Genomic DNA, 22,906 nt, shown 5'->3' on the forward strand with positions numbered 1-22,906 from the left:
AACACTGGAAGACACACTACTGATGAAAACAAGGTCTGTGCATGATATTGAAAAAGAAAGTATGTAATGGTGTATGGACAAAACTTATAATAATACAAATAATAAAATATTTCTAAAATTAGTTTGTGACAGACTGTATAATAAAAAAATAAAAAAAGAGAGAGAGATGTGTTTACATCTTACATAATATTTGTCGTTAACCATCACCATTTGATAACATACCCAAGACCCAAGGCCTGTAATGCAACACAATGGACAATCTATTACTTTTACAGTATTATACTGCAAATCACAAAAGATGAATGATCACTGGATCACTCCATCATTGTCTTATTTTGTCCTATAATCATCCTGTTACATCTTTTGAGGATACATCATTTTGTTCATATCAATAAGTTTTCAGTAAAAACAACGACACAGTGCATTTGTCCTTCTTTACCTTTAAAACAATCTTTAATTAAAAGCAGATATTTATTTTGTTAAAGATAAACCTAAGACTGGAAGACTCTCTTAGCACTCCAGTATTGTTTTAATGCACACCTTCTGACTTCCCATTTGGACTACACGAGTGATGCAGTGATGAAACAGTACCAGGGACTATAGGGGGTTATATCAGTGTTAACTGCTGCTCCAGTCTTGTGCTTAACAAGGTGTTGATCACATGTTCTCGCTCAGATTGGCTATATTCTTCTCTGCTCTCCAAATCCCAGTTTAAAGGTCTCGTCAAGAATTTTAAAGCAAGGAGACTTAGTAATCATAAGCTTTTTGTCTGACAGTTTTCACTATAATCTCTGCTCTGAGAACAATGTTTGGTTTATGTGGTGCTCCAAGGCTAAAAAACAGGATGAAAAAAGTTTGTGGACCACCAAAAAATCAATCGATACATCTATTAACCTTTAATCGGTCCTTGGGGTCTATATGACCCCAATCGACTTTTCCTTGATTAAAAAAAAGGGTTCCCTTCATCTGAGTGGAATAATATTTTGTGACTTTTTCTACATAATCTATCTATACACACACAAAAAACTCGGCTTGATTCGGTTGTTCTGAAGGTATGTAAAAACATTTTTTACACTTCTGGTCTTCGGGGTCAATATGACCCCACATTGAAATGAATGGGAAATGTGAAAAAAACTCAATATTTTTTCTTCATTTGTCAAAAAAAAATCTATAAATCCAGCATAAATCAGAAATTTAGATCATCATTTAAGTGATTTTTTCATAAAAAATTAATATTTCATATGCAAGCTTATGGTGTAGTTGAGGAATTGTGTGGTAAATAGGTACAAAAGTACTTAATATCTCCCAAAACACAGCATTAATGAATAGATGAGAAGTAAACAAAAAAATATATATATTATTTGTATAATTAAAAATGTATATATTTTTGTATAATTTCTCTATCAATTGTTGGGGTCATATAGACCCCAAAGACCAGATTTGTAAACAGGAAACGAAGACCTTATGAGGGTTAATGCTGCATCATCATTCCTTTGTGCACATTCAATGTTTATAAAATATGTTTTTGGATTGTAATTACAGACGGAATTGTATGTATTTAGATTTTGTGTGTCCACATGGCTCTTCCACCAAACTTGCTGACCCCAGTTCATTATGAGATGTTATTTTAGCTAATCAGGTCTGTGCCAAGTTTATTAACTAACGCAAATGTACAGTTGCACCCCTGAATGCAGTACATGATTGCACACCCTTCGAGGTGCCATTTTAGTGCCAGAAAAATGTCCGTTTTTTTGCATGTCCATCTGGTAAATAAATGTTTTTGTTAGGGTATGTTTAAATGATATGACTGCTATAGGTCTATAGCTATTTTAAATTGAAAAAACTGCATATTTAAAGTAAACAATCTTTGTCATTGTCTCATTCACACGAATGTAAACCCATTATTTCTACATTAGCACCCTTAAATGAACAATAGCATTCAGACGTTTGTTTTTTTTTGTTTGTTTGTTTTGAAGGAGCATATTGACATTCTGTCATAAACAAGTTACATAGATTTGAAATATACATTTTTGTAAAAAGCTAGATAAAAAATGTAATTCCGTTAAAAGCTCATGAGGATTAATGCAGCTTTAATTCAGCGAATAGAGAAGATATTCTTTTGCCTTGGGATATATAGGCTTAATATAACTCTAATAAATAAATGATTTTGTGCCCCTCTATGCTTTTATTGCTCTTGAGGGAGCTCAAGTACTTTTTTGGCTCACCTGCAATTCAAAAACTGCTTAGAAAACATTCTAATAAAACAAATTATACCCATGGTCCATTTCATTTTAACTAGCCAGCTAGATTTCGACCCAGTTGGCATGATGAACATCTAGTAGTTATAAGTGATGATCTATTTCACATGAATAGCTAAAAGAAAATCCACAATAAAACTATGAAAGTGATGTTCTACATTTTTCAAGAATGTATAGCTCCACTCAGCAGCTAACTTCTACAGAGCGTTTGCTTAATAGTCAAGTGGTAAAGTTCTGCATTTAAGAACCAATAGCTGAACAGTACACTATGCAATTAAAGGATTGTAATTAAGGGATATTCAGTGCCACCCAAATGAGGATGGGTTCTCTGTTGAGGCTGGATTCTCTCAAGGTTTCTTCCTTAATGCAATCTCAAAGAGTTTTTCCTTGCCACAATCGCAACTGGCTCGATCATTAGAGATAAACTGATAAGGATGAATTATAGATCTTCATAACCTTTTTATCCCGGTAAAGATGCTTTGGGACAATGTCTATTTTTAAAAGTGATACACAAATAAAGCTGATTTGAACTGGAAGTCGGAGCAGGTGTGTTTAAAACAGTACTAAAATGCATAATGCACACAAAACTTTTTATAAATGACATGTCTACATGGTTATTATGCATATTCAGTGATTGAGGTAACAGGATACCACAATGTGGCACACAAAATGATGCAAAGATGTTTCCTGAAAAAAAAAAAAAAAAAAACACATAACATTCGGACCATCTTTTTACTGCAAGTTCAGTAACGCTCCAGTGTCTACATGACAGAATTTCAACTGTTTCGGCACATTTATATGGAACCTGCAAGCAACTTACAAGGTGAAACAGCAAGGTTGTTAAGAACTCATCAGTGGCAACCCTGGGATGTGAACTCACAGCCTTCTGGTCACAAGCACAAAACCTTAAAACCTAACACTTGGTTAGCACGACAACATGCACTTAAAGAAGCAGTTTGTAATTTTCTTGCACCTTTTGGTATCTGCGAGGTGAACAGGAACTGGGGTAAAAACTGATAAGCATTTTGCTTCCACTCAAGCCAATAAATCCCATGTATTTAATAAGTCCTATGTATTCCCGGGAGTTACCTTTGAAGGAAAATCAGGATATCTGAGCAGCTCTGTTTCAAACATCAGGGCTGAAGAAAATATTATCATAAGCATTAAATTGGCTTAGTTTTTCTAAGGTAGGTTTGCAATGGTCTAATAGTTATATGATTGTTTTAAGTCTGAACCTTTACAAACTGCATCTTTAAAGTCGACAATCTTTTCTGTTATCTCTTTTACATTCATGTAAACCCATTATTTTACCATTTGAATTATTTAAAAATAGGAAGTCACTTCTCGGATATCTCTTATTGAGTTTGCTACAAAGAAATGTAGAACGATCTTCCTGTTATTGTGTTAAAGAATATAAAAAGAAGCATTGTTTGAGGCTAAAAGGCAAAATCTTAATTAGTGCATGACTGATTTACCAGAGAAAGCATTCAAATGACCCTGAATATTGTAAAGAATAATACTAAAAAAAAACTAAAGAAAAAAATCTAATAAAATAAAGTCTGAAATTCATACAGTACCCTTGAGGATTTCTTTCATATGAAATTCCATAGTGACTTTTTAAAGTATAATATAATACAATATAATAAAAAGCTGAATATGATATCAAATCTTTGTGTATTATGGAGGCTCATACGGCTGGAACTGTATTTTGCTGTTTTGTGCAATGTCTTGTGTAAGATTTTGTATTTGATCGAATGGAATCATTTTACCTTCGCAAACAATCATTTGTCATCTAAAATAACCTCTTTTTTTTTTTTTTACACAGATAGACAATTAAAATAATTGTAGAGAAAACAGAAATAACATTAAAAGAAATAGGTACAAAATATTTTAGTAAACTTAGGTATAGAACGTAAAATCCAAGAGTTCAAACATGAACAAAAAGCCAAAAATAAAAATTTTTGTAATAAGGAATTAATAATAGTGTTCTTGATCCCAGATGCAGAGAGAAATTGTCCTCTGCTGGCCAAACGTGAGATGTTTAACATAATAGTTGAAATTATGCTGGCGTATCTGATTGATCATCATCATCATCATCATCATCAAATGAATATATTAGCAGTAAGGACAGTATCGTGTGCTGAACAACAAAAAAAAAAGTCGATTTTACAATCAAAATTGCTACCTGAAATAGTTCAAGCCACTTAACAAAATAAGGCAGCTTTGTCTTTGGAAAAAACAGCAAAAAACATTGACATACAAAAGATGAAGATTATCAGAGCATATATGTAGGCTGTAATTTGAGTAATTAAAGAAAAAGAAAAAAAAAGCAGCAAGCAAATACATTAAGGCCATCAAAATAAAAAAGTCCAGTCACACGATCAGGCACATAGCTCATTTCAATCCAGAATTATGGTTTTTGAAGACATGAACTGGTAGTTTTTTTTTTTAAGTGAAGTGCTCTTGAGTAGGCACCTATACCGCACCACAGCTCCCTTCTTTGAGCTTGTAAACATTACAGGCCTCACAATTTCCTCTCGAAGCACTCACTGCAATGGCGATACCGGTCTTTCTAGCAAAAATGGCAATCGAGATACACATAACATCAGATGAAATAAGGCTAACAGTTTGCATAGACCTTAGAAATAGCTTGAGCTGTGCTGCATACTTTTCAATACTAGGTTTTTGTTAATTGGTGTTTAGAGGCAGCAAAAAGTTCATCAAAGCTATTGTTCTGTCGTCTGAATAATACAGCATTGTAAAAAAAGACAGAAAATATATTTATTCTGCCACCTTAACAGATATCCAACCCACTAGAAAAGGCTCACAACATGCGAAATGGCTCTGTATGATTGTACATTTTTTTTTTGTGTAGTCTTGTTATTGATGAATCTGAATCGTGGTTTGATTTGTACATATTTCTGGCTAACCTACACTGTGAAACAGTTATAAAGGAAGCTTGTGTTTGGTGAAATTGTTGATTTGCCTGACAGAACACCCAAAGACATCAGTGCAGAGGCACAATGCTCAAGAATATTGTGAAGGGAATGTCCCTCTTCACCTTCCCCACTAGAAAGGAGACTTTGAAGCACCTACAGGAAAATGGGACCTGTCTGTCAGAGTTCCTTTGGACTGGTCCTGTTTGATTACCGTTAGCCGAAAGCCGAGTGGCCTTGAGGCTGATAGGAGCTCAGTGAGGGGAGGGTGCGACCTGGCTGGGTAAATATCAGCTGATCGCACCCTCTGTGTCTCCGTCCTTGTCTGACTCATCTTGGATCTCATCAGTGTTCCCTGAGTCACTGCTCGCCACTGAGCTGAGGGATGGAGAGTTTCTGTAGTCCAAAAAAAATTAAAGAAGTAAATGGTAAAAACACATGAAAATGGTAATTACAGATCTAAGTGAATTCTTCTCAAACTTTGTTAATTGATATGCAATGCAGAAAAAACATATATAGATATGTATCTAATTTTTAAACATTTTGTTTGCTAAGCAATGGGACTAGGAAAGGGACAGTAACAGTTCAAACAGTAATTGGTCTTGAAATAGACTAGATAACAGACAGTTGTCTTATATCTTTTGTATTCTTTCTTACCCTTATTTAAAAGCAAAACATCTTGAAAAGTTATTCAAGTTTAATTTTCCGCAGTCGCAGATTAGCAATAATATAATCTATGTTATATAGACCATTTGCCTCTTTCTGTAAAAACCATGTTCACTGACAAAACATATCAGACTTTAGAACGAATGCTAGAGGCCCATAGTCTGCATTACAAAACAGTTGTTATCTCCTGTACCTTTTTGAAAGTTTCATCACATAGATTTTTCCTATAATCCTGTTCCACAGACAACTTCCACCAAAGTCAGAAATACATTTAAATTTACAACTATTAGCACCCTTCATGAAATATAGACATTTTTTAAAAAATATGTAATTAGCAATAAATACCATGTAAGCATTTTCTTGAGTCATTAACCCCCCCCTCACCCACACACACTCACACCCACACACACACACACAAGAGAACACTTGAGAGAGTAAGAATGAGCCTCTACAATATACTTAATAAAACCTCTTCTTTTAATAACTAATAGATTAAAAGACAATTACAGATTTATCCTGGATCCTCCTCAATGCACAGTATGTTTTACCAATCTTTTTTATTCTTTTAATTTAGACAGATGATTTTTTGCTCAGTTACAATGACAAAGATAGTCATTGCAAAATACTACATAATACTATATAACATAGATGTAATGTAGTGTGGTGGATGAACACAATGTACTTGAGTTAAAGTAGAGATACACTCGGTAAAATTTGACTTCAGTAAAAGTAAAAGTGTCCCTTTAAAAGTTCACTTGAGTAAAAGTACAAAAGTCTTTCCCTTCAAATGTACTTAAGTATCCAAAGTATTATGATTTATTATGGCTATAATGTTCCTATTACCATTTTTGTCACAAGGTTCCTTGTTTGATCAACTCAGTTTATGTGAAACTCAAATGACTCGAATGGTAATTTTCACACACTGATTTATTAATAGAATGATATTAATGAGTGAAACACTGATTGATATCAATTAAAATGATCATGAGCCCAAAACCTTCTTTTCAACTACTAAAAAAAAAAGTGTGCAAATGAGGCCATGGGTGTTGTGGCGGGTTCGAGTCAGGAATTTCGTCCATCATTTATTTATCTCTAAATGTTCTGCTTGCTGTTGAACCGATGCTGAACTGGATGTCCATGCTAAGTAGATAATTAAAACAAGTGCAAAATGAAGCACATGCTCGACCCTGATTGGTGGCTTGCGTGTTTGAACAGATAATGAAATGACTAATTTCACAAAATGCAGTAAAAATTAAGATATTTGACTTTGAAATGTAGTGAATTTAAAGTAAACTTCTCACTAAATAGAAATACTTGTAAAGTACAGATACGCAAAAAAGCTGCTTAAGTACAGTAGCGAATTACATTTACTTCATTACTGTTTACCACTGCTTCATTAAAAGTTCTATGTCTAATTCATAACCGCTTTGCCAATGCCGGGTTTTAGTTTTTAGTTCAATGTCCACAATCCTTAAAAATAACTTCCATATTATTCAATTATCCATTTTTTATTCAAACTGACAAGACCAATACTGTTTGAGTCAATTAGAGGTGGGCAGAAATCATTATATTTTGACTAAAGACAAGTATTTGTAAGTTGTTAAATTGAGCAGCAGAAGGGCAGAAACAGGAGGTATAAAAAAAAAATAAAAAAAGAATTGCTATGAATACTGAATAAATCTCAGCGGTCATTACCTTCCCCCCTTGATCATTCTCCTGCATGTCTCCATCTGTACGTCCAACCCTCTTTTCATACTACACATTTCCATGTACTCGTGAAGATGCCGATTCATGTCACTCTTAGCTGTAGCCAACTCCATCTGAAAAAAGGTAAAGGGAGCCGCGAAAGTGAGAGAGTAAATTACAGAGAACAAGAAACCACTTGGCTGGCTTCGCAAATCATATTGTGACAGCAGGAGGACAAATGAAGCACAGAATCTTATTTAGGCCTCCAGACATAAATTAATATCTGGCAGTTGTTACCAGAGTGAATAACACCAGAAAGAATCATTTCCCATATATACACAGTTTCTCCATATTTAATGGGAAAACAAAAGACAAGGAATTGCTCAACAGTGGCGGGCGGTCAGGGCCAGCAAAGTCTTCTCTGCTGGCCTAAACACTATCAGAGGCACTGACCTACATTTACAACCTAAATTCTTATATTTGTTACATGAAATTGTATTAATTTATTCCCAACAGTTTATTCTCTTCATTTCGTAGTGTTTCTCTCGGCTGCACTGCTTCCAGTACGTGTATGTGGATGTTAGATTTATTTGTTCAATCAGATTTTAGTAGTGCTGGCCGTTGTACCTTAGACTATTAGCAATGGGTCTGTTTCTTTAACCAATCAGATTTCAAGCGTCAGCATTTTTCCATCCTCTGATTGGTTGGTCAAAGGGAAACTGTTACACCCAAGTTCGACTGGCAAAACACGTCAGTAACGCTCTGCACACATTAATACATCTAAATTAGACTTTTTTATGCCCACAAGGACTGACGGAGGAAGAGAAAATGATTTGGTCTCGGACATACTTAAAAATAAATTTTCAAGGCAAACTTTTCCAGAAAAACTAGACTTCGTGAGGAGAGGTCCGCCAACCACGAAGCTAGCTAGCTTGTCTTAGCCTGGGAAAGGGTTTGTTCGCCAATTCCAGACCAGTGGCTACGAGCGGGACCACTGGCTTACAGCCTCTGAGGAGCGGTGCAAATTATGTGAGTATGCATTATGAGTCTGCATCTCTGGTGAGTATAATGTATTTTATCTAATTTTTTTATGTTTTTGTCATGTTATTAGACAAATATTGATTCTGAACTGCTCTAGATAATGTAGGTGCACAGTTGCGGTTGTAGTATAGAGGAATAGAGTCTTAACTGGGTTTCTTGCTTTAGTAAAAATATTATTCACCCTCCATCTGTGAAATGCCTCTTTCTCTGTAATGCCACGTTATAATTGCGTTTTTGTATAGTATTGATGGTTTCTATAATCGCGACTTGATAGTGGTGGTATTAAGAGGTGGATTAAGTCGTGTACGTCCCCACTGAAGACCCAGGTACCAAATGCACGGCCCGCCACTGTTGCTCAAAGAATATTAGAAATAAAAAAGACACGATATTAACCTCGATCTGGCCAATTGTTGCCTGGTACTCCTCTTCCCTGGTCTTAAAGAGCGTCTCAGTTTCATCAATGAGACTTCCCAGACTGCAATCCTACCAAACATGATAAAGGACAGGCAGTGACAAGGCTGTTAATTTGCGTATAACTAGCTACAAATATTAATATATATATATATATATATATATATATATATATATATATATATATATATATATAAAATCATTTTGTATTCAAGTAACTGATTAACACAAAAATGTACAGACTGAAAATAATCTTTTTTGCCATTTATTAGTTTGACCCCACAATTTTTATACTGCACCAATCATACATAACATTATGTCTAGTGAGAGTCTGTTACAATGGCACCTGTCAAGTGGTGGGATGTATATCACAAGTTCTCAAAGTCACTGTGTCTGAAGCAGGGAAAATAAAGTGTAAGATTCTGAGTGACTTTGACTCTATGCAAGGAACAAATCTTGATGGTTTGATGAATGTATCAGGGCATGTCCAAAACAACAGGTCTGGTGGGATGTTCCTAGTATGCAGTGATTAGTAGCTAACAAAAGTGGTTTCAAGGAAGTGTCACACACAGTGTATCACAGCTTGTGCCCATGTCCATTGCTGAAAGCACCTAATGGGCACATGAGCTTTAGAACTGGATGCAGCATATCTTCAGAGGTCTTCTGGAGTCTAATAGGAGTCAAAGCTGTTTCAGTGGCATAATATTAGCCACATAGTTTTAATGTTTAGATTATAAATGTATAAAAAACAATAGTTCTCACAATATTTGCAGTGTGTATGCATTTTAGGCTTTCAGAGGAAGTCTAACTTTTTTTTAAATTGTTTTTTTCTACGAGAAAATCTTAAACTCACGGCTTCCTGGCTGCCTCCTCCACAATCTGCACCATTAGTTGTGGTGCTGATGAACGGCACATTGTAGTTGGTGAAGTCCTCCCACAGCAGCAACGTTTCCTCATTTTCTTCCCACGTCAAACTGTCACAATCATCGTCGATGTCGAATGTCTCCCGCCTGGCAACACATGAGTTATCTGAGCAATGTCTGCAGCATGAGAAAAAAAAAGGAAAGAGAGAGAGAAATAAGAGAGGAGACTAAAGAAAAGATAGCTGCCACAGCAGAGAAACCATTTAGAAAAGAGAGTAGAAAAGATCTAGAATTGATCATTCTTTTTGCGATTTTTCATTTTACCACTTGGTGGCGATAGAAGATTTTCATCCAACAATCTATAAGCCATTATTCATTTTATCACCAACAGTTCCGTCCCATAAATTACACTCTATTTGTGTACTGTCACTCACATCTGGTTGAGCATGCGCTTCATCTCATCCGTGATGTTGAGTGATCCGGCTGCTTCCTCTTCTGACGTGCTTGGATCTGCATCCATCTCTGAGTTTTCCTCATCTGACAAAGCCTTCTTCTCTTTTCTCCTGCAGGCCACGGGTCCCTGGGACCACACAGTGCAGAAAAGTCTAGCATTAGGCATAAAAACAGCATCAAAATTCAAGATTTACAGCACTTACAGCCCTGAAGTCACATAAAAAAAGCCTGTGCAACCTTACACATTAACCTGAAGTTTATATCCAAATAGAATTTAGAAAAAGACTATTAAATAAGTAAAAAATATTTTCCCCTAAAATTTGAAAATAACATTTATAGTATGGATATTATGTTGAGTTTTTTTTATATACGAACAGCCGAGGAACATCTGTTTGGAAATTCCACCCCAAATACCTATCTAAGCACACTAGCTAGGTAAACTAGTTAAGCTAGCAAACAATCTCACTTTGCAACACTCTCACACAAAAAAAATAATGAGATATAATGAGTCCTCATTACCCCCAAATTTTTAAGTATTCAAAGGTTTTTAAATATAAATACTTCAAATAAAATTTGATTTTGCACTAGCATTAGCTATTTAGGGTAGCTAATGTGATTAGCATGCAATTTCAGTTAATTTCTGTTCATTCTGATACCAGTTTTTTTTTAACCAAACAACTTTATACCCCCTATATTTAAAACAAATTTCTTTATAATCCCAAAACACTCAAACCAAGTGAAACATCATGTGCGCAGAGTATTGCTGTCAAAAGATTCCGACTCAAACATGAACAGAGCATTAGGTTAATCAAGTCCAATGCACTGTAGCTTTAAATGTCTCCTAATAGCTACATGGAATTATCAATAAATAAAGACGTCTGGAGCAAATGACCTAAAACCAGGGAGAGATGGAGGAATATTTTCAGATTTACAAGGAAACACACACATAACACAAGGCCTGACTTTGCACTAGCAAGCTATAAAGGGTCTGACAGTAAAGTGCTATTCAGGAGATATATAAATCTCGCTACATCTCAACACTTTCTGTATGCTTTGCTTAGATACTGCGTTAAGCTTTGGTCGGTTCAGCACCTGGAATGTGACACCCTTATGTGCTAAAGGTTTGCATCAGCAGATCTGTTGCTCTGTGCGTTGCCCCTGTGTGTGGTGTGTGCGTGTGTTAGTGAAGGAGTGGATGTGCATGAGTGTGTGTATAAGTGTGTGTGTGTGTGTGTGTGTGTGTGTGTGTGTGTGTGTGTGTGTGTGTGTGTGTGTGTGTGTGTGTGTGTGTGTGTTTCTGTGTGTGGTTTGGTTACCTTGGTTTCATTATGCTTTAATGTCAAACATAGACTTTGTGTTCCGTTCTGTGTTGTCTTTGTGTGGTCTGTTTTGAGAATGTGTGCGTGCGTGTGTGTGTGTGTGAGAGAGAGAGAGAGAGAGAGAGAGAGAGAGAGAGAGAGAGAGAGAGAGAGAGAGAGAGAGAGAGAGATGACTAAAATGAATTTCAAGGTAATTTATTAAACTATTAGTTTTGTCGTCCCAATGCAACCCTTTTTTCTTTGTGGGAATGAAAATGTTTTTTGTGCCTTTTCTGACGAGTTTTTAAGTATAAGGGTCTTTTAGATGCCTGATTTTTTTTGTGTGTGACAGGTAAAATTGGCATTAAAAGTCCCATTTATCCAGTAAAACTTTCTTAATACTCAGCTAATACTATACATGAGTTTATTTTACAGGAAAATGTTAAACGTCGTACAATATATCTCCGATATAAAAATCAATGGAGGATGGCATGGTAGCTAGCGATTTTCATCTGCAGAACTTGCATGCTAACCTGTCTGTCCATATAGCAAACTTAGCTAACAGTAATGATTGTCAAGCTTTACAAAAACTAGCAAACTGGCTAGCTAAGGCTCGATGAGACAAAACTTTTAACCAATTCCAAAAAATCTGGCTTTTCCATTTAAAAACATTAAAACCAATGGAGTTAATCTAAATAAGTTAACTGCAAGTCTGTAGACAACTTGAGAAAACTGTGAGTCTGTGTGTGGGTGTGTTTGTGTGTGTGTGTGAGAGAAACGCACTGCTGGAGCTCTGGATGGACTGACGTTGAACATGATGTCTTCTGAATTTCTCTGTTGCGCCACATCACAGAGTTTCGCAGTGATGTCGATTCTCCTGCAGATGTCCATGTCCACTTTCATGGCTTTCTCCTGGATTTTCGAGTCCAGCTCAGACATTTGCTGCAAATAAATAGACTAATTCGATTAATATAAGTCTACGTGGGCATTATATCATTTATTACAAGGTGCTAAACTTTCATTCAAGTTATAATTTAAAACATTTTTCTCTCTGGTTCAAGAAAGCTGAATTGGACAAACAGAAGAAAGATGCAGTGTCACATGACAAAACATCAAATATTGATTACCAACTGTTAGATCTGTTACATTCTTTAGAAGCACATGAGGAATGGTAAAAGAAAACATTCAGCACTTTACTTTTTGTTAGAAACCGTAAGAGTTTAGCAAAAAAATTTTTATAATTAATAGACACAATTATTAAATATATTTCAACATCGTCTTTAGGTTTGTACAGGAGTTACTGCTACCAGTTTAGCATTGTATAAATGCCATGTCTGAACCATAACCTGGCTTGTTCATGTGGTTCACAGTCACAGTCGTTCTCAGTCTTGCCATTTTATTTACCAATGGTATTAGCAAATGGCATAATGGAAGATATTTTAGATGCCTGCAACATTAGCTTTGGTTACAAACTTGTTTTTAATACGCTGGGAATTGTGTATAGTTCATATGTGGTCACACTATACTTTAAATTTATCCTGACCAAAACAAACACATTTAAGGCTTAAAAATCCAAATTTTTACTTTTCTTTTTTTTAATTCATGCTTTAAGACAGCCACAAGCCAGAATAACAACCATTATGTGATTAACATTTGCTTTTTCCTGTCAAAACATTGATCAGTTAATGCCACACCAGGCGTGTTAGTCTCGGAGAACAGACACTGCGTGCTTAATTCTTTCTTACTTTTAGATCTAGGAACCTCCTCTTGTTTTCTGTAGCACTATAACAAGAAGCAGGACGTCGGCCACCCTTTATAGTGAATGGCAAAAATGTAAAAAGAATGGTACAAAGCCAATTAGAAAATCTTTGGGAATCATGAAGCCAATTTTACAAATATTACAAGCAATAAATACAAACAACTTTGTGTATAAACACTATAAAAGTGTAAAACCCACTTTGTGTGTATATAAGTGAGTATCTATGTACATAAAACAATGTATAAGATTATGCACATATGTAATTTGCTAGATATAGGGTTTAATATACTATATTTTTGTATATTTCACTATGTATGTGTATTAGCCATGCTACATATGTATGTGCACAAGGTTCTATTCAAATCAATTCTATTTTAATAGCGTTTATATGAGTTTAATGTCATATGTAAAGTAAACTGTTACACCATACAATTAAATTCTGAAGTTCGTAGTACAGATGAGTCCAATTTTGACATTTTTGTTGCTAACAAAAGAACATTTGTAAGACAGAGTACAGCAGAGAAGTTGTTAGCAGACTGCCTTACCCCCACAGTCATACATGGAGGTGGAAGCTCAATTGTTTGGGATTGTTTGGTAGCAGGGAGGCTTCGAGAATATTCCATGTGAAAGGAATTCTGAACCAACATGGCAACCATTCCATACTTCAACATCACGCAATTCCATCTGGACTTCAGCTCATTGGGACCTACTTCAACATACAATAAGACAGTGGGCCAAAGCAAACGTCCATGCTCTGTAAGCATTATTTACAGAGTCAGGTCGTCTGGAGTGCTATCTCTAATGGAATGGCCTGCCCAGTCACCGCACCTAAATCCAATTAAACTGCTCTGGGATGAACTGGGTCACAAAATCAGAAAGAACTCATTATATTCATTATAAAAAGTCTTTTTAACATGCCACACATCACAATTATGGAACATCAAAAAACTGTCATAAATAAGAGGTTATTAAAGCTGTTTTATGGCGCTATGCAATGTCCTTAGCTGATCTAATGAATCAGTGTGACTAAACTAACAGCACATGACTAATCCAGACGGAACTCCAAATGACACCTTGATAAACTGTTTATCCGTTCCTAAGTAATCAGGTCAGTGATGTGTTACAGCAGGCTTGAAGTTCATAAGGCTTAAGATCATGTTCATGCAATGTGAGGCAGAGCAATGTGAGGCAGATCAGACCTTACCAAGACACTCACTGTGTTACAGTGTGGCAGTTCAACCTCTGACAGCATCTCCCGACACAATCGTACTTACAACCCCACAACTACACTGTTTTACATGTATAGGACAGGAAGAGCTGTATGATGCTATTATGAAAGCTAAATCAACAACATGTCAGTTAGATCCAATTCCCACTAAACTACTGAAGGAAGTGTTATATACAGCTGGTGAGCCTCTTTTAAATATTATTAACTCCTCACTATCGTTAGGTCATGTCCCTAAATCCCTCAAGTTAGCAGTTATTAAGCCCCTCATTAAAAAACCTAATCTGGATCCAAACACGCTATCGAATTACAGACCAATTTCAAATCTCCCATTTATGTCTAAGATTTTAGAAAAGATTGTCGCTGCCCAGCTATGTAACCACTTGCAGGAGAACAATATCTTTGAAGAGTTTCAGTCAGGTTTTAGGCCCCATCATAGCACAGAAACTGCTCTAGTTAAAATCACTAACGACCTGTTTTTAGCTTCAGACCAAGGCTACATCTCCCTATTAGTTTTACTAGATCTTAGTGCTGCGTTCGACACTATAGATCATGATCTTCTCCTCGATCGCTTACAGAATTACATCGGTATTCAGGGACAGGCATTAAGCTGGTTTAAATCCTACCTGTCCAATCGTTACCATTTCGTAGATTTAAATGGAGAGCTATCCAGGATAATGCTAGTAAATTATGGCGTGCCACAAGGGTCAGTTCTGGGACCCCTGCTTTTTACAATATACATGCTTCCATTAGGAAATATTATTAGAAGGCATGGAATTAGCTTCCATTGTTATGCTGATGATACCCAGCTATATATTTCATCCAAACCAGGCGATACAGCTCAATTAGCTCGCATAACTGAGTGTGTTGAAGAAATAAGAGATTGGATGACCCATAACTTTCTGCTATTAAATCCTGATAAAACGGATATTTTGCTCATCGGCCCAAAAAATAGTACACAGAAGCTCCAGCATCTCAGCCTGCATTTAGACGGTTGTTCTGTAACTACTAGTTCAACGGTAAAAGACCTGGGAGTTATTTTAGACAGCAACTTATCTTTTAAAAATCACATCAATCAAGTTACAAAAACAGCCTTCTTTCACCTTAGAAATATTTCTAAGCTAAGAAATATGTTATCTATATCTGATGCAGAGAAGCTCGTCCATGCGTTTATGACCTCTAGAATAGACTACTGTAATGCATTACTAGGTGGATGTCCTGCATCATTAATAAACAAGCTTCAGTTAGTTCAGAATGCCGCAGCAAGAGTTCTTACTAGGTCAAGAAAATACGATCATATAACCCCAATCTTATCGTCCCTACATTGGCTTCCTATTAAGTTTCGAATAGACTACAAACTACTGCTACTCACTTATAAAGCACTAAATGGTTTGGCTCCCATGTATCTATCCAGTCTCTTAACACGCTACAATCCGTCACGCTCCCTGAGATCTCAAAACTCTGGGCTTCTAGTAGTTCCTAGAATAGCAAAGTCCACTAAAGGCGGTAGAGCATTTTCACATTTAGCTCCTAAACTCTGGAATAGTCTTCCTGACAGTGTTCGGGGTTCAGATACACTCTCCCAGTTTAAGTGCAGATTAAAAACATATCTTTTTAGCAAAGCCTACACATAACACACATCACATCACAACCTTGTGCTCCAGAACATCTGATCACATGCACATTATCAACTTGTGCTGTTAATATCATGAACAGCAGCTACGCTAATTCCTCTCCACTGCTTCTCTTTCTCTCCCCATCCCGAGGCTTCCTGAGGTTTGGCCAGCTCCAGTCACGTCCCACCTCGTGAAGATTATGGACCTATGGATGATCATGGAGAAGTAGATGCCGAGTGTTTAAAGGCCCTGGCATGGAGAAGCTGATGCTGGATCTATGATGATCACAAATTGTTCTGTATTGTTGAAAGATTTATGACCAAACTTTTGATGTCACCCATATGAGGATGGGTTCCCCTTTGAGTCTGGTTCCTCTCAAGGTTTCTTCCTCATATCATCTAAGGGAGTTTTTCCTTGCCACTGTCGCCACGGCTGCTCATCAGGGACAAACGCACACCATTCACCTTCACTGTTGTTTTCTGTAAAGCTGCTTTGAGACAATGTCTGTTGTGAAAAGCGCTATACAAATAAACTTGACTTGACTGACTTGACTTGACAGTTCCCACTGTAACAGAGCTGGTGGAAAAGTGCAAACAAGGTCAACACTACATCATTCCTATCACAAGATAGGATCATACTGTATTATGGCTGCACATATGTCTGGTATGATGTGACAAATGCCCCTGGTTTTTGTCTTTAGGTTCTGTAAAATGTTTAGACTTAAACTAAATGTTTATATTTCTGTAAAAATACAGAAATATAAAGAAAAATCATGGCTGCTAAAGTATGTTGTCTGGGTGATAAACAAAAATAATAAGTAAAATATTTTTAAAAAGTGGTTGAGTCTTGCTATTTTCAGTGACTGTGTCTGAGAACTGTATCCTATTGTGAATGTAATGCACTAGAAAACTTTCAAGAGCATAATGATTCATCTGATTTAAGGAGCAAACACAGTCAATATGAAGTCCTTTGGCATGATCTGAAGGTGCTATAGAATCAGGAAAGGTGCTTTATGCTTGTCAAATATACATTACAGCAGTGGTCCCTAACCTTTTTAGCGCCACGGATTGGAGTAATGTCAGACAATATTTTCACGGACTGGTTTAACGTCAGACAATATTTTCACGGCCCGGCCTTTAAGGCGTGGCGGATAAATACGACAAAATAAAATGATACAACTGGCATAAAAACTGGTATTTTCTAAACATAATAATAAACGTGAATGCACTGTTTTATTTTTTTTTTTCCTTTTGCTAGCTTGGGGGTAAGCCCAGAAACTGGGACTTGTACCCCTGACAGTACACCTGCTCAGTAACCCAGAGCCTTAACCGCTGAGCCACCACCTCCCCATATAAATACCAATGACAAAAGAAGGAATGTGTGAAAATGTGTGTAAACAAATCTTTTACAAAATAAAATAAAGCCTGTCAAAAAAAGGACCTCTAAAAACAAATGAAAGCTTCATGGTAGACAACCTATTACTACTAAAAATCACTATCCTGTTCTGGGTCCAGTCAGAGACCTTATCAGAAGATTTGATGACTTTATATATCACTGCATTTGACCAACTTTATATTTCACCTTCATGGCCGAGCTTGAGTAATATGGGACCTTGGTAAGAATGGGATCCAGATTTATAACTTCTAGAAGCAGCTATTTTACCAGTGGAAACAATTGCAGAAATTTCAGACCACACTTAATAAATCAAGCCATGTCCCACCGTCTAGAGCAATTGACAAAGTATTTTTTAACTTTGACATCTTACTTACGTCACTCACTAGGCTTTTGAAGACCACCAGTTCAGCCTTTAATCTCTCCACTTTATTCGTCAGCTCTTCCTGAATGGCTTCTGACTCCTGAGCGCTCTGAGAACACACACACACACAGACACACATTTATTTTTTACAGCTTACAGGCTCAAATGTAGACAATAGAGATCACATACACATTTGAACACTGAGCAAATTAGCAAAAAAATTTGTTAGAGATGCAATCCCTTTTCTGAGCTAACACAGAGGTCCTTGGATGGTCTGATGCTTGATATTCATCTGATATCGACATCCTCATGGCGACTGAGTGACTTTACTGTGGGCGTTATGGCAAAAGAGTTTTCTGTTGTGTCTTGAGGTCAAAATAAACAGTGGACTGAATAATAATAATAAAAAAAAAGTCAAATCTGACCTAACGTTTAACAGCAGTAACAGCCTTTCTACTGCTACATATGTAAGGATTTTGGATCAGCTGTTAGATACACATATTCTTTTACTTTCAGCCATTAATACACCCTTGTATTGGATGCCAGTACAACCCAGGGTATGGTGCACATATTTACATACTCATTCACACCTAGGGGCAGTTTAGAGCAGCTTGCCGACCCGAATGTTTTTGGGAAACTCACGCAGACAGTAATCCGAGCTCAGGATCATATTGCACACCCTGGGGATGTGAGGCAACAGTGCTACCCACTGTACCACATAATGCCTTCTTTCATGGTGTGTTCACAAAATAGCTTTGTTTCATGTGATTATTAAAATGATCTTTTCCCCAACATGATTTTCCAACATTTAAAGACTTTTAATGTGATATGCATTTTGGCAAATGCATTACTGCAGAAAACTTGATGATAAATCATTCAGAAGCCCAGCATATTGATTTCACTGTGACAACAGTGACAATAGAATGTTCATGGGTTACATGGGTTTTTTATTTACTGGTCTAGAAATTCACACTTTCCCACACCTCTATTTTTTGTTTAGGTCAAGTGAAAAATATATTCTGTACCAGGTCTAGAGGAGAAGATGAAGGTTAATGTGTAAGCCCATGTGTCTCTGAACAAAATGTTAAAGGTTATGTGGAATGTGAGGCTCTCGTGGGAATGGTCTGTTCATGCTTTTTTGCTGAGTCGAGTTGTGATTTAGTACAAACAGATACGGAGTTGTCTATTGATTTCCGGTTGGGGCGAAGAGGCAGAGATTGGTTCTTAATGTGTGCAGGATTTCTTGAGGGTGAAATACTGTTCACATCAGAAAGATGTCTTACTTATGGCTTTTTTAAATTCATGACGTTTCGTTAGGTCTCTATTGCACATGGATACGCTTATGTTATAATATTTGAATAATTTTTTTTAGAAATACAATTTCAGTTTGGTAACCGCATCCTAAATGTAGCATTAGTACTATTTTTTTGTTTTCAGCAAAATGTCTCTCGTTACACAAGACATATTTAATTAAATCTAATTACAATTTTACTGATTTTTTATTCAAACTGCAAGCTTCTGTCACTAAAACAATTTACTTGTAGGTGCAAACATATTTGGCAATTAAGCTATTTCTGATTATGTCATACATGGATCAAGAGTCGGAAACGAGTCAATGCGCTTTATTTGCCTTAGCATGTGAAGCAGAAACTTCCAGAGAAGCAAACGCCGAAGAACGGGTGGGATGCAGCGCATGGACTACGTATGCTCTGCATGTTTGCTTGAGATCAGAGATGATCTGTGGAGTAAACTGTAGATCCGATGGTAAGCAAATGGGAAAAGGGGCCTTATAAGGGGGAGGGTAGATTGGAGACAGGTGTGGGTGATTAGTAGGAAAGAGAGGCTGAGTGAGTGTGCTGTGTGCAGGAGGAAGGCATGGCTGGTGGTTCTCTGACAGATTCTGATTCGTGTCTTAAGTTTCTTCTTCTTTTCACACTGGATGTGAACGTTATGTTTACTAGCAAAAAAAATTGCTATAGGCATAAACATCAATTTTTTCCTCAGCACACAGTTTGCTATCACTGTGCATAAGCATCAGGCTCAAGTATGCATTCGATGTATAAATATTTAAAAAAGAAAAATAACTAAAAGCTTTTTTTCAGTAAATGAAATCACCTCATTAATAGAGTCTTGTTTCTGTAATGTTTCATATCAGTGCACTTCCTTATTTAATGTTATGCAATATTGTAAAGAGGCCTAAAAGTTTCCTTAAACCTGTTCTTGCTTGTTATTGTAATGAAACATCTGGGTGTAGGACACCTATTAAATACAGTTTTGATAGTGTGTGTGTGTGTGTGTGTGTGTGTGTGTGTGTGTGTGTGTGTGTGTGCATGAGAGATAGAAGGTGACCTCACCTCATGCAGTGTCTCCAGCATCGCTTCCATCTGCTCTCGTCTAGACAGCTCATCCTGCCACCTGCAATACACGACACACACCTGAAATGACTGTATGCACGTTGTATGGAAAACAGATGTGCATTAATGTAATCCTCAACTTAACATTGTGTTACTATTTTACTTATTGTTACCATAAACAAACATACAAAAGCATAGCATCACATTTGTCTTGGCAATAGATAAGCTTTTTGCTGTTTGTGGGTTTTTCCAATTTGCAAATTCATATAAAGTAACACATTTATGGATTTCTTATGAAAATTTAAAAAATTGACTTTTATTTTACATACAAAAACATATTTTACACTTTGATTTATGTTCACATTGAGGACCATATAACCTCAATGAGTACAGACAGGATATCTCTATCTCCGTATGTGATTATTCTAAAAGAAAAATACATGTATAAACCACATTTTGAGACAGAATTACTAATTTTTTTGGAAATTCTTTGGAAAAAAAACATTTCTGAAGTTGACAATTATTTGGCAAATAAAAATTATTTCTTAAAATACTGAGTTCGAAGGATTTTCGACAATGAATGCTGTATATTTGAAGATATTTTTAAATGCCTTAATATAATTTTTCTTTTTTAATATATGCGCCACTTTCCATCCTTTTTTTTTATTTATTTGATCGTCCTTAAACACAGGACGGGTTTATTCTATATTATTATTATAAATAAGGGCATTACTGATATAAAATAAAATGAAATAAAATTGGGATATTTGGATATATATTGTTATACTCTAAATTTACATACTTATACAGAACTTGGGGGCTAAACATTGATAAAACCCAGCAGGTATAAATGGCTCAGGCGCTGAAGTCCAGGCGTCTATTGTCTGTTTTTCAGGCCACAGTGTAATTTAATCCTGATGCAGCAGAACAGACCAGGAATCAGCAGCATGAGGGCAGAGGGTTCATCTTAAGACTTTGACAGATTCTGCATTTTATATATATAAAAAAAAAAAATGCTGGTACACTGACTAATACAGTCATTCAGAAAATTGACCTCTTTCTAGTGCCACAATGCAGTACATCCCAAAGTTGCCTCAGAATATTACATTCACAAGTCTAAGAATTGTATTAAAATTGGTTTCACTTTGTAACTGTTTCTACAGTGACTGTGACTTGGAAACTTTCTTTAAAGTCTTTAAAGTCCCAACGAAATGGCTTGATTTAGTATTGTAGGTTGAGTAGATTCCTTTTGGAACAGGATGCAAGAGTGACCACACAGCCAATAGCATTCAAGATACATCACCAGAATATCTAAACATATTTGACAGTCAGGGAGTCAACAATCTAAAGATAGAAACCAACATAGAGTTAACAAGATCCCTTTTTCCCCACTGTGGGGGATTTCAGAATTCTCACCTTCACTCAGGACTACTGACATTAACAAGGACAATATTGTAGACACTTTCATGCTGTGTTCCTGATTATATAAATAAGTATACTGCATATATAAACAAAGATTTCCTGTCACTGTGTTGGAAAAAAAAAACACTTCTGAAACATGCCTGCTAATGTGCTACTATTGTAAAGTATGGGGGCAGGACATAAGCACTTTCAAGAGCATTTAAATGGCATCTAATTATTACAGGTGAGTTTTCAAGCATTCAAGCTATAGTTTTAATACATCTCCAAAACTATTAAAACTTCTTTAGACTTCTTTATATTAGTGTTAATAACACTAAAGAACAGGTATAAATGATTTAGGGACATTCTAACGGTGAGGATGTTTATCATACAACCTTGTCTGATCAAAATTCATATACAGAAAGTTAAATATAGTGTCAGAGCTGACCAAAAATCCAAATATTCCCAATATCAATCCAGTCAGAAAAAAAACAAACAAAAAATCAATGATACTATATTATTATGCAATAAAATAAAAAACCTAAAGGAAGTGTCTCTAAAGGAAGTAATTACCGAAGGTTCAAAGCTAATGTTTTGCAGAAAATGTACATTTTCAATGTACTCAAAGTCATGTTGAGAAAAAATCATTCAACACTGCAGTGCAGTGAACAAACAACTTATAGAATCATTTTTCTTGACCTAAATCTGAAGCTGGTGGCAATAAAGAAGCAACTAATCAAATCTGCAGACAGATGTGTCTGCTGACCACCTAAGCAGCATTGCTCCTGTAGAATCAGTTCATTTTTAATAGATAACCCCCTATGCTGCTATGGCAACCCACATGAGAGACACCAAAATAGCTCATCAAGCTCATAGTCACACAGTCTTCTTTCAGTGAGTGATAATCGGGGCTCCATCTTTAAACATGTAGTGACTGTATCCATGGCATGCAAACGACAAATGGAAAACACCATCCCGAATTCATAAGATCACATGCACACTGCAATGTCTGCACACTGATAAACCACCCTACTGTGTTTACACTGAGGACTGAACGGAGTGACTGAACCACAACACACACAAGAACCTCTAACCACAAGAGATCAGTGAGTCTGAAACACAAACCTGAGCTCTCAGATTTGCCTTATGGGTATAAACTAAAATTGGACCGGTCACATGTAAA

At 36.2% G+C, this 22,906-nt stretch overlaps 1 protein-coding gene and 1 long non-coding RNA gene across 10 annotated transcripts in view; one reads left to right on the forward strand and one right to left on the reverse strand.

Annotated features, from left to right (window-relative positions):
* The first annotated feature begins 1,477 nt into the window (after nt 1–1,477).
* Nucleotides 1,478–2,693, forward strand: LOC310722763. Its single transcript, XR_014532483.1, has 2 exons — nt 1,478–2,404; nt 2,595–2,693. It is a non-coding gene; the product is annotated as an uncharacterized lncRNA (long non-coding RNA).
* Nucleotides 2,694–3,996: 1,303 nt separating this feature from the next.
* The window catches only part of iffo2b (intermediate filament family orphan 2b), a 44,825-nt gene continuing 25,915 nt past the window's right edge, over nt 3,997–22,906 (reverse strand). Inside the window, exons 2-10 of one of the 9 annotated variants that reach the window (XM_083535334.1) lie at nt 20,323–20,383; nt 17,991–18,077; nt 13,358–13,423; nt 12,396–12,554; nt 10,296–10,441; nt 9,852–10,038; nt 8,981–9,070; nt 7,556–7,680; nt 3,997–5,590 (exon numbers count right to left, since the gene is read on the reverse strand). In XM_083535334.1, the coding sequence (XP_083391460.1) occupies nt 5,485–5,590; nt 7,556–7,680; nt 8,981–9,070; nt 9,852–10,038; nt 10,296–10,441; nt 12,396–12,554; nt 13,358–13,423; nt 17,991–18,077; nt 20,323–20,383 (1,027 nt within the window). In that variant the 3' untranslated portion in view covers nt 3,997–5,484. Of the gene's footprint in view, nt 6,496–6,615; nt 7,681–8,980; nt 9,071–9,851; nt 10,039–10,295; nt 10,442–12,395; nt 12,555–13,357; nt 13,424–17,981; nt 18,078–20,322; nt 20,384–22,906 lie in introns of all 9 variants that reach the window. The other 8 variants (XM_083535333.1, XM_083535336.1, XM_083535335.1 and 5 more) reach the window with 8 other exon arrangements.

The sequence above is a fragment of the Silurus aristotelis genome, assembly GCF_946808225.1.
Source record: "Silurus aristotelis genome assembly, chromosome: 29".
Lineage (NCBI taxonomy): Eukaryota > Metazoa > Chordata > Actinopteri > Siluriformes > Siluridae > Silurus > Silurus aristotelis.